Below are 13,599 nucleotides of genomic sequence, written 5' to 3'. Positions count from 1 at the left end.
ACGTAGCTGAACCAATATTTGAAGAAACTGATATAATTGACCATGTACTGAAGCTTGATGATTCATCTTCATATGGTCCAGATGAAATACCACCTTTCATTGTTAAACGTTTTATATCTATCTTAGCGCGTCCTTTGTGTTATCTGTTTAATTTATCAATTCGTACGGGTGTTTTCCCAAACGTTTGGAAGTCCTCATAATGTAGTACCACTTTTTAAAAACGGTAACAAATGCAACATTGCCAACTACAGAGGAATTGTTAAGTTATCCTGCATTCCGAAACTATTTGAAAAACTTGTCTTGGGAATAATCGAAGAAAGATACAAAATCATAATCTCGCCTAACCAACATGGATTTATGAAGAATAAATCGACTGCGACCAATCTTATGGAGTTTTGCTCGGATGTCATTACGAAGAACCAAAATGGTTTCCAAACTGATGTCGCATACCTGGACTTCTCCAAAGCATTTGGTCGTGTGCATCATAAATTACTACTAAAAAAACTGCTAAGAATTGGATTTCCTACATGGTTTTTAACTTGGTTAGAATCTTACCTTCACCAAAGAACACAGCATGTTTGTTTTAAAAATGAAATTTCAAAAAAGATAATAGTGCACTCGGGTGTTCCTCAAGGAAGCCACATTGGTCCTTTTTTATTTTTAATTTTTATCAATGATCTAAATAACGCAATAAAACATTCCTATCCACTTTTATTCGCCGATGATGTTAAACTACGGATATCGTTTAAAAACAATGATGAACATCGTTTATTGCAAGAAGACTTAAATACCGTCTCTATTTTGTGTGATATAAATGATATGGAGCTAAATGTTTCTAAATGTAAATGTATGACTTTTACCTGTAAGAATTCACTTTTTGTAAATACATATCTGTTGTGCGGTCAAGCTCTTAAAAGAGTTGATAATATGTGTGATCTTGGGATCTAAATGGACTCTAAACTCAACTTTAACATGCACATCGATTATATTATTAATAAAGCTAAAAGTCGTCTAGGATTTGTGTGTCGGTTTGCCAGTGAATTCAAAGATCCTTATATATTAAAAACATTATATTGTTTCCTTGTGCGATCGTGTCTTGAGTATTGTAGCTGTGTTTGGAGTCCGAGTTATCGTATTAATATTACCCGTTTAGAATCTGTGCAAAAGAGATTCCTTTTGTACGCACTTCGCTACTTGCCATGGGATGATAACAGACATTTACCACCATACGCCCAGCGATTGAATTTGATCAATCTCCCATCACTTTTTCATCGAAGGACTACATCAAGTGTTTTATTTGTTTTTAATATTTTAACGGGTGAAACTGATTCAAATTATCTTTTGTCACAAATATGTATAAATTCTCATTCACGTCAATTAAGATCAGTAGATTTTATTTATCAAAGATTTAATAGAACGATCTATGGTTCACATGAGCCGTTGTATGCAGATTGCACTTTGTTTTATAAGTTTTTTAATATAATTGATTTAAATGTGTCAAAAAATTGTTTAAAAACTAAATTGTATATATATTTGCAATCTCAAAGCTAATAATTATATTTTAATTTGTAGCTAAATAAATAAATAAAATTTCCTCCAAAGAATTAACAATCTCTTCGACAATCATGAAAGATTTCTGAAGTGTATACCTATTTATTTTTGAAATGAAAAAGAAACTTGTTTTCATGTTGCTGTTGTGGATGGCAATTGAGTTTTCTGTGTATCAGAGAAATTTTTTGCTTTATAATAATAATTATAGTTGTTCAGCGGAGAAGCAGGTAGAGGATGTGTTATATGGGTGCATTGATATAATATACTTGACAGTATCCTTTGTGTAGTGTGTATAAAAATATGAGTAGATGCGCAGAAGGATTGATTTTCAGGTTCTTGCTCACTTTTGAGTTGTTCTTCGTTGAGAAATTTTTTGTCTCGCACACGCGCGTGCCGGCTGAATGGCCCAACCCATAGAATCCGTTGCGTCGAAGTCTTAAAATAAAATACACACGTTCTTATGGGAAGCGACCCATAAGCGACGGATCGGACGGAGACGGACTTCCCATAAGAACGTGTGTATTTTATCGAGCTGTCAGTCAAAAACTTCAACGCAACGGACGCAACGGATTCTATGGGTTGGGCCCTTGACATGAAAATGTATTTACATACAATATATAGAATGTTTAGGTTCTTATGTGAATGTTGTTTGAGGATGGACTCGAGATAAATCTTGTGACAATATGATCATGGAGAATGCCGCAAAAAGTTTCTCCTGAACTTATTTTTTGAAACTTAGGCCGCATTCGGATTAGACTAAATATTTAGCCGAGAATAAATTTTGATAGCTTCTTCTTCATTTAAAAACAAAGAAGACACTGAATTGAAAATCCATTGCAAAACTATTTCTATAAATACCATCAAGGGCATTCTAACCACAAATACACTTATTTATATAACCCTTATACCTAAAATATTATACCTAAAATGGCAAAAATTCTCTGTGGTGACCTACAAAAAAAAACCCGAATCCATAACATATAAACAAAGACAATGAAAAACAAAAGGACATATTTATATTATATATAACCCCGTACGCACGCGCGAGTGTTTTTTTTTTTTTTCAATTTTCAATTCATTTTTATTTTCCATCAACGGTCCCGATTGGACACAGTCCTACTGAACCGAAGACGCCCTTCTCCGCCTAATGCGAGGATGTCCCTGTCATACAGCAGTCGCCTGTCCACGGTTCTTCGCCCGACGTGGTAGATTAGCGGAACTGCCAATCTATCCTGTACAAACCCCCGACTATCTAAATAGAGGAATGCCTCAGGCGGAATATAGCCGCTTAAACACACACTCTTGAAGTATTCGTCGTTAGGGTAGTAAGCCCCAAAAATGAAGCTATTTGAAGAGGCCATCGCTCTTGAAACGTGGCCACGAACAAGCTTCAGCATAAAGTTATCAATTCTATTTATGTTGGCCCTATTGTATAAAACCTCATTGGAATAGTAATGCGTGTAATCAGATTCGGGTGTTCTGTGCAGACCAAGCCAACGTCTAAGACACTGCCTCTCAAACACCCGAAACTTTTCCATTTGAGATGGAGCAACGTTGAACCACACAGGGCATCCATAGGCAACCATCGGCCGGATAAGGGCCATTTAGCAAATCACCTTAACCCTGGTGTCAAGCCGAATGCTATAAAACAGCCGTTTCGTCAGGGCAAAAGCTCCCCTATCTCTGGCCAGAGCAGCATCCGTATGTCTATTGAAATATAGATATTGATCTAGCCAGATGCCAAGGTACTTTACTACACTTTTACTCGGCAGTGGATGTCCGTGTGGTCCAGCGATCGCCAGTTCCTTCGCGTATCCCCTGAAGCCCTAGCCAAGGGGGTCCTAAATAGAATCGTTTCTGATTTCTGAAAGTTGATTTTCAACTTCCAGTCATCACAATATCGCTGAATTTTGTCAAAGTCACGTTGCAAGAGAATTCTTATGACCTCAACTTTTGAAGCTGTTCTGTACGCAATTAGGTCGTCGGCATACGCAATTGCCTGAGTTAGACTTCCTATCAGATCGCTGGTGTAAATACTAAAGAGAATCGGTGAGTTCACCGCTCCCTGTTGAAGACCATTTTTAATATTAAAAACTCCAGTAGAAGTTACATTGCCACTTTTGACAACAAACGTTCTACCATTGAGCATGTCATAAAGCATATATAAAAGTGGTTTACTTATACCAAGTCTTGTTAATTTAAGATAGAGACCTTCTAACCAAACGGTGTGGAATGCTTTTTCCAAATCAACAAGACAGGCACCCGTGCACTGTTTTTTAGATTTTCTCCACTGAATATCAGATACAAGTTTAGACGCGGCATGAATAGTGTCATGTCCTGCCTTAAACCCGAATTGATTATCCGGTATGATATTATTGTCCTCAGCCCACTGCGACAGAGACCTATTGATAACTTTTTCAAATACTTTGCTGATACTTGGAAGGAGACTTATCGACCGGAGATTTGCCGGATTGGAGTTGTCCTTTCCCTTTTTCGGTAGAGGATGTACCACTGCTGTTTTCCAACGCTTTGGATAATATGCATTATTCAGAGCGTTGTTTAACAGAGTGGCATAAATGTCAATAGCTTCTTGCGGTAGATGGCGTAGTACAATATTGGATATACCATCGACTCCTGCTGATTTCTTTTTCTTTAATGAATCGAAGATGAGCTTGAGTTCTACCTTCGTAACTAACAGGGTGTTAGCCCCAGCATGCTCGGCGATGATGGCGTTTGCGCTCTTCATTAAACCCGGTAAAACCGCGATTCTCAGATCGCCATTGCGTAGTATCATTACGTAGATTGAAGTGATGAAGGAGGGCCCTGTTTTCCAGGTCATGGTTCGGGTTAATGCTAGCATTAACCTTGTACACTTGCTGGAAGGCAGCACCCACCGCCTCCACTTTCTCTTGCGGATCTTCGATTATAAAGAGGTCGTCGTCCAAGATGGCGTCCCCTGGATTTATGCCTGCGGTCAGAAGTACGTCTCTGTTTTCCACAGTTCTCTGGAGCTTAAGACACGGAAGCTCATTTTGATCATTCCGTCTAAAAATCTTATTAATCTGCGGAAACATACTCGGGTCGCTAGAATTAACGGCCCGAATTTTTTTGTCCCAATACAGATTAATAGACAACCTATAATTTTCCTTGATCAACTGGTTGATGTTTCTGATTGACGACTTCAGTGTTCTAATCTCCAGATCGTGTGGGTCGGTAAATCGCCGGTATAAACGTTTAAGTCTTGTCAATAGTCCGCTTTTTTGTCTGTGGAGTGCGTCAATAGTCGCGTTTCTGTTAACGTTATTTTGGTCACGTTCTTTGTATTTGGGTATCGTTCTGTTCATCGTTTGTAGGATGGTATCGTCCATCTGTTGGAGATAACCATCAATCTCACTGTTCGACAGATTTCTGTCGTTCGAACGCAGTTCTCTTAATAAGGCGTTGGTGAAGCGTGGCCAGCGCATCTTACCGTAGTTGTAAGAATGCTCCGGTACATACTCCTCCAATTCCACAAGTTCGTTCGGAAGCTGTATTGCGGCGGCGAGTCCGCAGTGGTCGCTGTCGTACTCAATTGTACGAAGGCAGTTTCTTGGGTGTTGGCCCACAGGGTCTGTTATTGTCAGTCTTGAGTCTAGAAGCAATAAATCCAGAAAAGAACCGCTTCTTGGAAACGATGGCCTTTCAGTAGCCAGCAGATCAACCCTATATTCAATATTGTTTTGACTCATCCAATTATACAGATCATTACCTCGCTGATTCTGTATTTGATTTCCCCAATCTTGGTGTTTGGCGTTCAGATCACCGGCCATGAGGATATAGTTTTCCTCCAAATTCAGTCGTAGGACTTGAAAAAGTTTTTCGAGTTCTGCCGTAAAGTCAGTTGGTTGAGGTGCTTTTGGCGCATAAGCTGGGACTGCATACACCCGGTTTCCATGCTGGAGAGGGATGTATACAATGCACACCTCAAGCGTTCGAAATTTTCGCACTTCACTATTGTATATTACCTTATAACTAATGCCCTTACGTATGAAGATTGCAACACCGCCCCCTTGAGTGGAGTCGGGCCGGTCTCTTCTTACGATATTGTAATTAATATTTGTCAGTTTATGTTTCTGGTTTAGCTTAGTTTCGCTAGCCATAAACACATCGGGACATAGATCTTTCAACAATTGGAAAAGGTTAGCTCTACGTTCGACCCTAATCAGTGAATTTACATTCACAGCTAGGATCCTAAGGGGCCTGTCTGACAGCGCGCCCATTACGACCTAAGTTGCGTTAAGCTAGGCAGTTGAGTGTAGATATGATCTACCCTCACTGTCTGCTCCCTTATCTGGCTTTGAAGCCCTGTTAACTGTGCTTGAATGCTCAGTAACAAGGTCAAAACCTCTGATTCTGCCGCCGGTGCTTTAGGCACGAGGGCCTGTTTGGCAACCTTTGGTGGCTTCTGTGTCGGCTTCGGCATTTCCCTTTGCGCCATTTGGGCGAAAGATATGCTTGGGTTGACGATAGGAGCACGCCCTTCTGGACGTTTTTCAACGACAGCCTGCTTCATTTGCTGAAACCTCGGACAGCCCCGATAATTAGCAGGGTGCCCGACGCTTCCGCAGACTGCGCATTTTAGCTGGACCTTGACTTCGACCCGTTCCTCCCCGAGTTTACACTCCCCCTTGTTATGGTTCTCTCCACACTTTACAAAGCGCGACTGCATTTCGCAGTTGGCTGCGGCATGGCCTAACCTTTGGCAGCGCACGCATTGAAGCATGTCACCGTGCCTTTTTTATTTATCCCAAGTGACAACCTGGTAGTTGAGGACGGTGATACTCCTCAAACTATCCAGTTTGCTGTTGGGTGAGAGCTGTACTAAAAATATCGGCAGTTTCCTTTTCTCCCGCCTGGACAAAGCCGTTTGGAATGGCTTGACGCTGATGATCTCGAGATCATCACTCGCTTTGCGGCGGAGCTCATGATAGAGCGCCGGGGGTTCCGTGCAGGAATCTATGCCCTTTAGGAGGACCGTTTGGATTTTATCCAACTTAGGGGTAAAACTGAAGTACTCAGTGGTGGCTTCTTTTAATAAAAATCTAATTTTCTTATGCTCTTCCACTGTGTTGCAGTGGATAAGACTTTTAATAAAAAAATTTTCGCCTATGGCCGACTTACATAGCTTAATTGTGTCCTCTAGCTCCATCCTGAACACATTAATTGGTGGCACATTTTCTTTCTTTGTTTTTTCTATCTGTAGCTGCTGCTGGTGTCCTTTCCCTCGCTGCTGCTCCTTGGTCTGCTGCTGTTGGGTCCGCACCTGCTGCTGGCTTCCACTAGGCTTGTCTGCCTCTGCTGTTTGTTGTTGTTGCTGCTTGTTTTGCTGTTTTGGCTGTTGTTGTTGTTGCTGCTCTAACACTTGGACGGGCTGCTGTAGTTGTTGTTGTGCAACTTGTGCTGGCAATTGTTGTTGTTGCTGCCGCTGTTGCTGCTTGGCTTTTGCTTTGGAGCTTGTTGTTGTCGCTGGGGTTGAGGGACTTGCTGTTGCTGCAGTCGAAGCTGCTCTTGTTGTTGTTTTTCTGCTGCTTTGACTGCTTTAGCGGCTTCCTTATCTGCCTTATCTGCGAGCTCTTGTTTTTCTTTGGCTCTGTGGGCTTCTTGTTTCGCTTTCATGAGCTGGATCAGGGGCGCAACTTCTTGTCTGAGGGCATCCATTTTCCTCTCAAACTCGTTAATTTTTGTTTGGAAGGTCTGCTCCTCCTCTTCTTCTTCGTCTGATGACGGCTCTGGGGATGACAGACCAGCGAACTTGTTGCTGTCACCCGAAACGAAATACCCTTCTCCCCCGTCAGACATATAGTTAACGTCATCATGTTCTGGCTTCTGATGTAGTTTAGCTGCCGCTTCGTTAGTGGAACGACGCTTCACAAGGTTCTGCTGTGGCTTCAGCGGTTGCCGTCTCCTCTTACCCATATCGGCTGTTGTTGCCGTTGGCTCACTTGCCGTTGGCTTGATTGCCGTTGGATTCTTCTTTGTAGCTGGGGCACCTTTCGATGTCCCCGCTATATCGTCCGATTGCATAAGCTTTGACTCAAGCGAATGCTATTGCAATTTTTAAGTTAAAAAAAACTTCCAAATTTATTTCGACTCAGGTGGGAATCGAACGCCGTTTCTTCGGCTCTCGGGTCCGATACCACTTCCACTGAGCTATCGCTGACTTAATAGCCTTACGGGCTAACTTGATTCTTGTTTACTAAACACTTGCCGAATTCGAATTAAAAACACTGTGAAAGCCGATTTGCGCGTGCACACTCTTCCACAGTACAAGATCGACTGGCGGTACGCGCGAGTGTAGTATAATAAACAATACAACCCAGAAATCAACCTAAATATGGAAATCAATCATTGTGTACATGTCAAATGTCAATACACATTTTTACACACAAACAAGTGCATACTTACAAATGTACCCACATATCTAATCCTTTACCTATATCCCCGCACGAGCGATGTGAATATTACACAATGTAAAGAATTTCGCTGACATAAAAAAACCCAAAAATGTCATCTCGCACGCGCGAGTGCGATATTATAAACACGAAATGAATTGTTAGGAAAAACCCAAGAGTCAACAAGAACAAAACAATGATCATGATCTTGCAAAAAACATCTACTATCTACCTACTCTCTGCAGCATCTTCATAATTTCATGAATGATTTTTGCCTGCCTGAGTGAGAAAAAAATTTTTTTTTGTCCGTGGGTAGGTGTTGAAATCTTCAAAAGATTCTATGAGGACCGGAAAACGCGTGCTCATAGATATGTGGGACTCTTAACCACTAAAACCACCTCCTCCTCCCGACTGCAACTAAGTTCAGATGGAACTTATCTAGCAATTTATCTTTCTCGAAGTTAAGTTACGTGTTGTAGGTAACTTTCCGATGAAAGTTCCTACTGTTGATATTTAAAAATAAATAAATAACATTTATTTTAAATTAAATCATTTAAGTAATGGTTTAAATGTTGGTATCAAAAAAACATTTTATAGGAAGTTAAACAAATAAAATCTTTAAAACATTTAAACATATATTAATCAATGCCGATATTTTGAGATAAAGGAATTAAATTAAAAAATTTCACTGTACCAAATCGGAAGGTTTAGTCCTTCGCAAACGTCGTACTAAGTTTGTCTCGTCGAGAATTTCTAGTATTGTTCTATTAGTATGTTCGACTAACGGTTTTCGATGTTTTTGGGCAAACGTTTTTATTTCTTCGCGAACCGTGGGGATTCCAAGATCCCTGTGAAGATCTTCGTTTCTTATATACCACGGCGCATTTACAAATGATCTTAATAATTTATTCTCAAAAGTTTGTAATCTATTTAAATTTGTATCGCGGGTACAACCCCAGAGTTGAATACCATATGTCCAGACAGGCTTAAGTATCTGCTTGTAAACTAATAATTTGTTTTCGATACTAAGTCTAGAATGTTGTCCTAGCAACCAGTACATTTCTCTCAATTTCATATTTAATTGATCAGATTTATTTTTAACATGCGGTTTCCATTTTAATTTCGCGTCGAGAGTCATCCCGAGATATTTTGCCTCATTTGCAAATGGGACTTGAGTAGTATTAATAAAAACAGGTAGTCTATTTATTTTCTTATATGTAAAGTCCACGTGGACTGACTTAAATTCGTTAAGCGCTATTCGCCACGTTTTTGTCCATTCATTGACATTATTAAGGGCATTTTGCAATTTACTTGTCGACTCGTTGATTGTTTTTCCTACTGCAAGTATTGCGGTATCATCAGCAAAAGTAGCTACAATTGTGTTTTCTGTTTGAGGTATATCGCGTGTGAATAGTAGGTACAAAATGGGACCTAAAACACTACCTTGTGGTACCCCAGCCACTATTTCCCTAAAGTCTGAGTAATCATTTCCGTGTCTAACGCGGAAAAATTCTGTTCTCTAGATATTCTCTAAGAATGGTAAAGAGCCCTTCAGGTAGGACTTGTCTTAACTTGAATTTGAGGCCCTCGTGCCATACTTTGTCAAAAGCTTGAGACACATCTAAAAAGACCGCTAAACAAATTTTCTTTTCTTCGAGAGCTCTCTCAATGACATCGGTGATTCTATGCACTTGATCTATCGTCGAGTGCTTGTTTCTAAAACCGAACTGGTGTTCAGGTATAAGCCTTTTTTCTTCTATTATTGGCTGAAGTTGCTGCAAAAATATTCTCTCAAAAACCTTCGATACTACAGGAAGCAGTGAAATGGGTCGGTATGATTTCTTTTCGTGTGATGGTTTGCCAGGTTTCAAGACCATTATTACTTCTGCGACTTTCCATTGATTTGGAATAGATAGATAGATAGATAGATAGATAGATAAAAATTTTATTTCCAAGAATATATACATAGTTAATTTAGTTTTCTTAAGTTTAAAATTTAAATTTAATGACAATAACTTATAAAGTTGCCTGTCAGGTAAAGAGTTTTAATAAATTTGTATAATTAGTTTTAGCTTAGCGATTTTTTATGAATACTCATTTATAATTAAACTTCGATAACGTAGTGCATTTCTAAGAAAGTTGTAGAGATTGGTATAATTTTGTCCATTGAGGATATTAAGAAAATGATCACGATTAAGATGCTCACTGCCTAGAAACTTCTTTCTATACATCTTGATTTGATGATTTGGAATATATTCTAACCTTAAAGTGGCATTCATTATATAGAGGAGGTTTATTAAACCTTTCCGTGGGAGCATTTTAAGAATTTCCGCAGTAATTAAGTCGTATCCGGGTGCTTTTTTTGACTTTAGCTTCTTGATTTCTCTGTTTAATTCGGCGAGTGTAACATTTCTTGTGATTAAGCTTTCACTTGACGTTAAATTCATATTTATACTATCATTCAATGCTTGCCCATTGAATGGTTTGAATGTGTCCTCTAGGTAATCAGCGAAAACGTTTGCTTTCTCTTTGTCGCTTCTTGCCCATTCATTTTGGTCTTTCAAAATCGGAGGTGCTGGAATCTTAGGTTTCTTCGTGGCTTTTATAGATTTCCATAGAGAGTAGTTAGATTCTTTACCTGCCGTCAAATTTTCAAGGTAATTTTTAGCTTCGCGGTTCTGGAAATCTGATATCATCTTTTTAAGTAAATTACTTAAGTGATTTAAATTAGATTTGTGTTGAGGAGCACGAGTTTGTTGCCATTTTTTGCGCGCTTTTCGCTTTTCTTTAGGAACGTCTTTTATCTCTTGGGGATATTTAGCATCTTTGTACCCTGAAATTTCTCTTTGGCAAGGGGTATTGTTCCATGCGGCTTTTTGGATAATATTCACAAAATTATCTACCGCTGCTTCAAGCTCAAGAGGTGTTTGTAGTGATACCCTTAATTCAACATTATCCTCAATATCTTTCTTAAAGCCTTCCCAGTTAGTTTTACCGTTTGTTAGCCTAGGTGGTATTTCAACTTTAACATAGTGAGAATAACGGGAGAGTGGTCAGAGAAAAGATCAAAGCATTGCGTTATTTTGATTCGATTTGACGGTATTCCCCTGACTATAAAGAAATCAATCAGGTCAGGTATTTTCGAGGTAACTGCCGGCCAATAAGTTGGTTTTCCAGTAGAATGGAAGTCACAATTGTTCTCCATACCGGCTTCGTATAACGCTCGGCCTTTTTGAGATATGCATCTAGAACCCCAAAACGTATGCTTTGCATTTAAGTCGCCGCCGATAATAAAAGTTGGTCTTAGTAGTTTTAGCAAGTTTGAAAATTCATTTTTATCAATTTTGTACCGCGGAGGGCAGTATGTAGATGAGATATTAAGTACATCATGCTTAGTTTCAACTTTCACACTTAAAAGTTGCATCGATTCAAGCTCAAGCTTAAGACCTATCGAGTGTTTAATACAATCTTTTATATATAATGATGCTCCGCCTCTTGCTTTGTTCGACGGATGAATTGCGTGGTAATCTAGAAAACCATTTATATTGAAATTTGATTCTTTTTTAACATGGGTTTCTGATATTAAACAAATGTCAATATCTTTTTCCCGCATAACTATTTCTAGTTCTCCAAGTCTTTGCCATAATCCGTTGGCGTTCCATGTTATAATTTTAAGCTTTTCCATCATTTATATTTTGTATAGTGTTGGATAAAATAAAATCCTCGAGTTTAGAAAGCCTTTCAGACATAAATTTGTTAAGTTTTAACTGATCCTCAAATTTTGACAAAATTATATCCAAGCATTGAGAAAATGCGACAGGTTCGGAATTATTTTTGATTACGGGTGAAGCCGCCATTTCAGCGTATGAGTTTCCATTACGTTTCTTTGGAGACGTGTTTGATGTTGTTGGCGTTTGATTTTCTTTACCAGTGGCGGGTTTTGTTGTGTTTACCCTTTTAGGGGTCTTAGAAGTTTGGTTCTTTGTGAGTTTTCTTTGGGCATGAATTTTTTCTCGGCGTTTTTGTAGCTCTTTAGCTACTTCACAGCCTCTATAACTTGCCGGGTGACTTCCGTTGCAATTTATGCACTTCGCTGGGCTCTTGCTGTTTCCGGTGCAATCTGTAGTTAAGTATTTTCCCGCGCATTTCACACGCCTAGGTTCTTTTTTACAATAAGTTTGTGTATGGTTAAACCCTTGACAGCGTCTACACTGAGGGACTTGTTTTGTATGTTTTTTTAGAGGTTCGATCTTAACTACGAGGCTAAGTATTCTTTTGATTTTGTAGATTTCCTCTAGTTTTTCTGTTTTATCGAACGTGAGTATAAATAGTGGAAGACCACGATGTACCACGACTGTTTCTTTATCTTTTTGTTGTCTTTCTTTCTTTATTATGTTTTCCGCATCTAAGATCTTGTAATTCTTTTCTTTAAGATCATTAATGATGTCGTTTTTTTCACATGAAGAGTGTAAGCCCCTCACCACGACGCGTAGGGGTCTTTCCGACTTGTTTTCGTATGTGTACCACTCTACTTTTTCTTCGTTCAGTCTTCGCGAAAGGAGGCGATAATTATCGGAGTCTTTTACACAAACTTTCCACTTGTTGTTATTAAGCGAGATTACTTTGAAATTCGTTGGCGGTAACGCCTTTAAAATGGTTATTGAACTCCGCAACTCCGACAACATTAATCGCTGGCGGTGGCCTTATTTTAGCCGGTTTTTCTTTGTTACTTGTATCTTTTGGTGTTTTTACTACTTCTGTCTCGGAAGAAGAAGCACCCTCTGGTGAGGAGAAAACTTTACGTTTTTTTGTACGTCTTTTTGGATTTTTGGAGGATCTTTCCGTTTCACGTTCAAGCTCTTCTTCGTCTGTTTTATATTCGTGAATAACCACTTGCTGTGGAGTTGTTTTTATTTCTTTAAGTGTTTGAGCTTTTTTTTAACATATCATTTTCCTTGCGGAGAAGATCGATTTCTTGATGGGCTTTCTTTAAGGCCTCATTTTCAATTCTTAGAAAATTGACTTCTTCTTTCAACTCTTGATAGAGTTTCAATGTTTCGTCGAGTCTTTGACGAAGATCGTTATTGTCTTTTTCAAGACTATCTTTTTTCTCTGAGTCTTCTTTTGCACGCTCTTGCAGTTTGGGCAGACTCTTTTGCCCGGTTGCACTCGATGTTGGTGGTGGTGATCGCGTTATCATGGGTTTTCTTGAAAACGGATTTATCAAGTGTTCGAATAGGAATAATTGGCTCTCCCCAGAATCCTTAGAGCCGACCTCCGAAGAGGGTGGATTTTCCAGAGAATCTGAATTGCCACCTGGGGTATTATATCTATCTGTTTTATTCATTCCATATTTTTGTATACGTCATTCTCAGTATACGGAGGGCGGATTTTAGTCGCCTCTTACGAAGGGGGTAGTGAGAAAATAGGAAACAAAAAAAAAGTATTATGTAAACACAAAAAAAAAATAAACAAAATATAACGAGAAAATGAGAGCGCAAGAGCAAGTTTTTTTTCAATAAATAGAAAAGAACAGAAAGAAAGAGTTCATCAGCGCCAGCTTCCGCAGTGACATTCTTTTGAACTAGGTTTGTATGTGTACGTGATTAATGGAATT

The 13,599-nt window shown here is 39.1% G+C and overlaps 1 protein-coding gene across 1 annotated transcript; it reads right to left on the bottom strand.

The window, feature by feature from the left end:
- Window positions 1-6,328: 6,328 nt before the first annotated feature.
- On the bottom strand, window positions 6,329-13,329 carry LOC129908363 (microtubule-associated protein futsch-like). The gene is made up of 6 exons (XM_055984812.1): window positions 12,942-13,329; window positions 12,605-12,898; window positions 11,825-12,408; window positions 7,072-7,635; window positions 6,712-7,021; window positions 6,329-6,654 (listed from the first exon to the last, which is right to left on the bottom strand). The coding sequence occupies exons 1-6, from the start codon at window positions 13,327-13,329 to the stop codon at window positions 6,329-6,331; spliced, it is 2,466 nt and encodes an 821-aa protein (XP_055840787.1).
- Window positions 13,330-13,599: the final 270 nt, after the last annotated feature.

This window comes from Episyrphus balteatus, chromosome 1 (assembly GCF_945859705.1).
Source record: "Episyrphus balteatus chromosome 1, idEpiBalt1.1, whole genome shotgun sequence".
NCBI classification, from domain to species: domain Eukaryota; kingdom Metazoa; phylum Arthropoda; class Insecta; order Diptera; family Syrphidae; genus Episyrphus; species Episyrphus balteatus.
The sequence above is the reverse complement of the archived record's forward strand: the minus strand, read 5'-3'. Positions and strand labels throughout refer to the sequence as shown.

What these genes read in the sequence shown, in the direction of transcription:
- LOC129908363 (XM_055984812.1), bottom strand. Translation starts at nt 13,329, where the DNA reads ATGAATAAAACAGATAGATATAATACCCCAGGTGGCAATTCAGATTCT. An exon ending in TACCGCCAACGAATTTCAAA is followed by an intron (nt 12,409 to 12,604) that starts GTAATCTCGCTT and finishes ATGATCTTAAAG; the next exon opens with AAAAGAATTACAAGATCTTA. An exon ending in CTGAAATGGCGGCTTCACCC is followed by an intron (nt 7,636 to 11,824) that starts GTAATCAAAAAT and finishes AAATTGCAATAG; the next exon opens with CATTCGCTTGAGTCAAAGCT.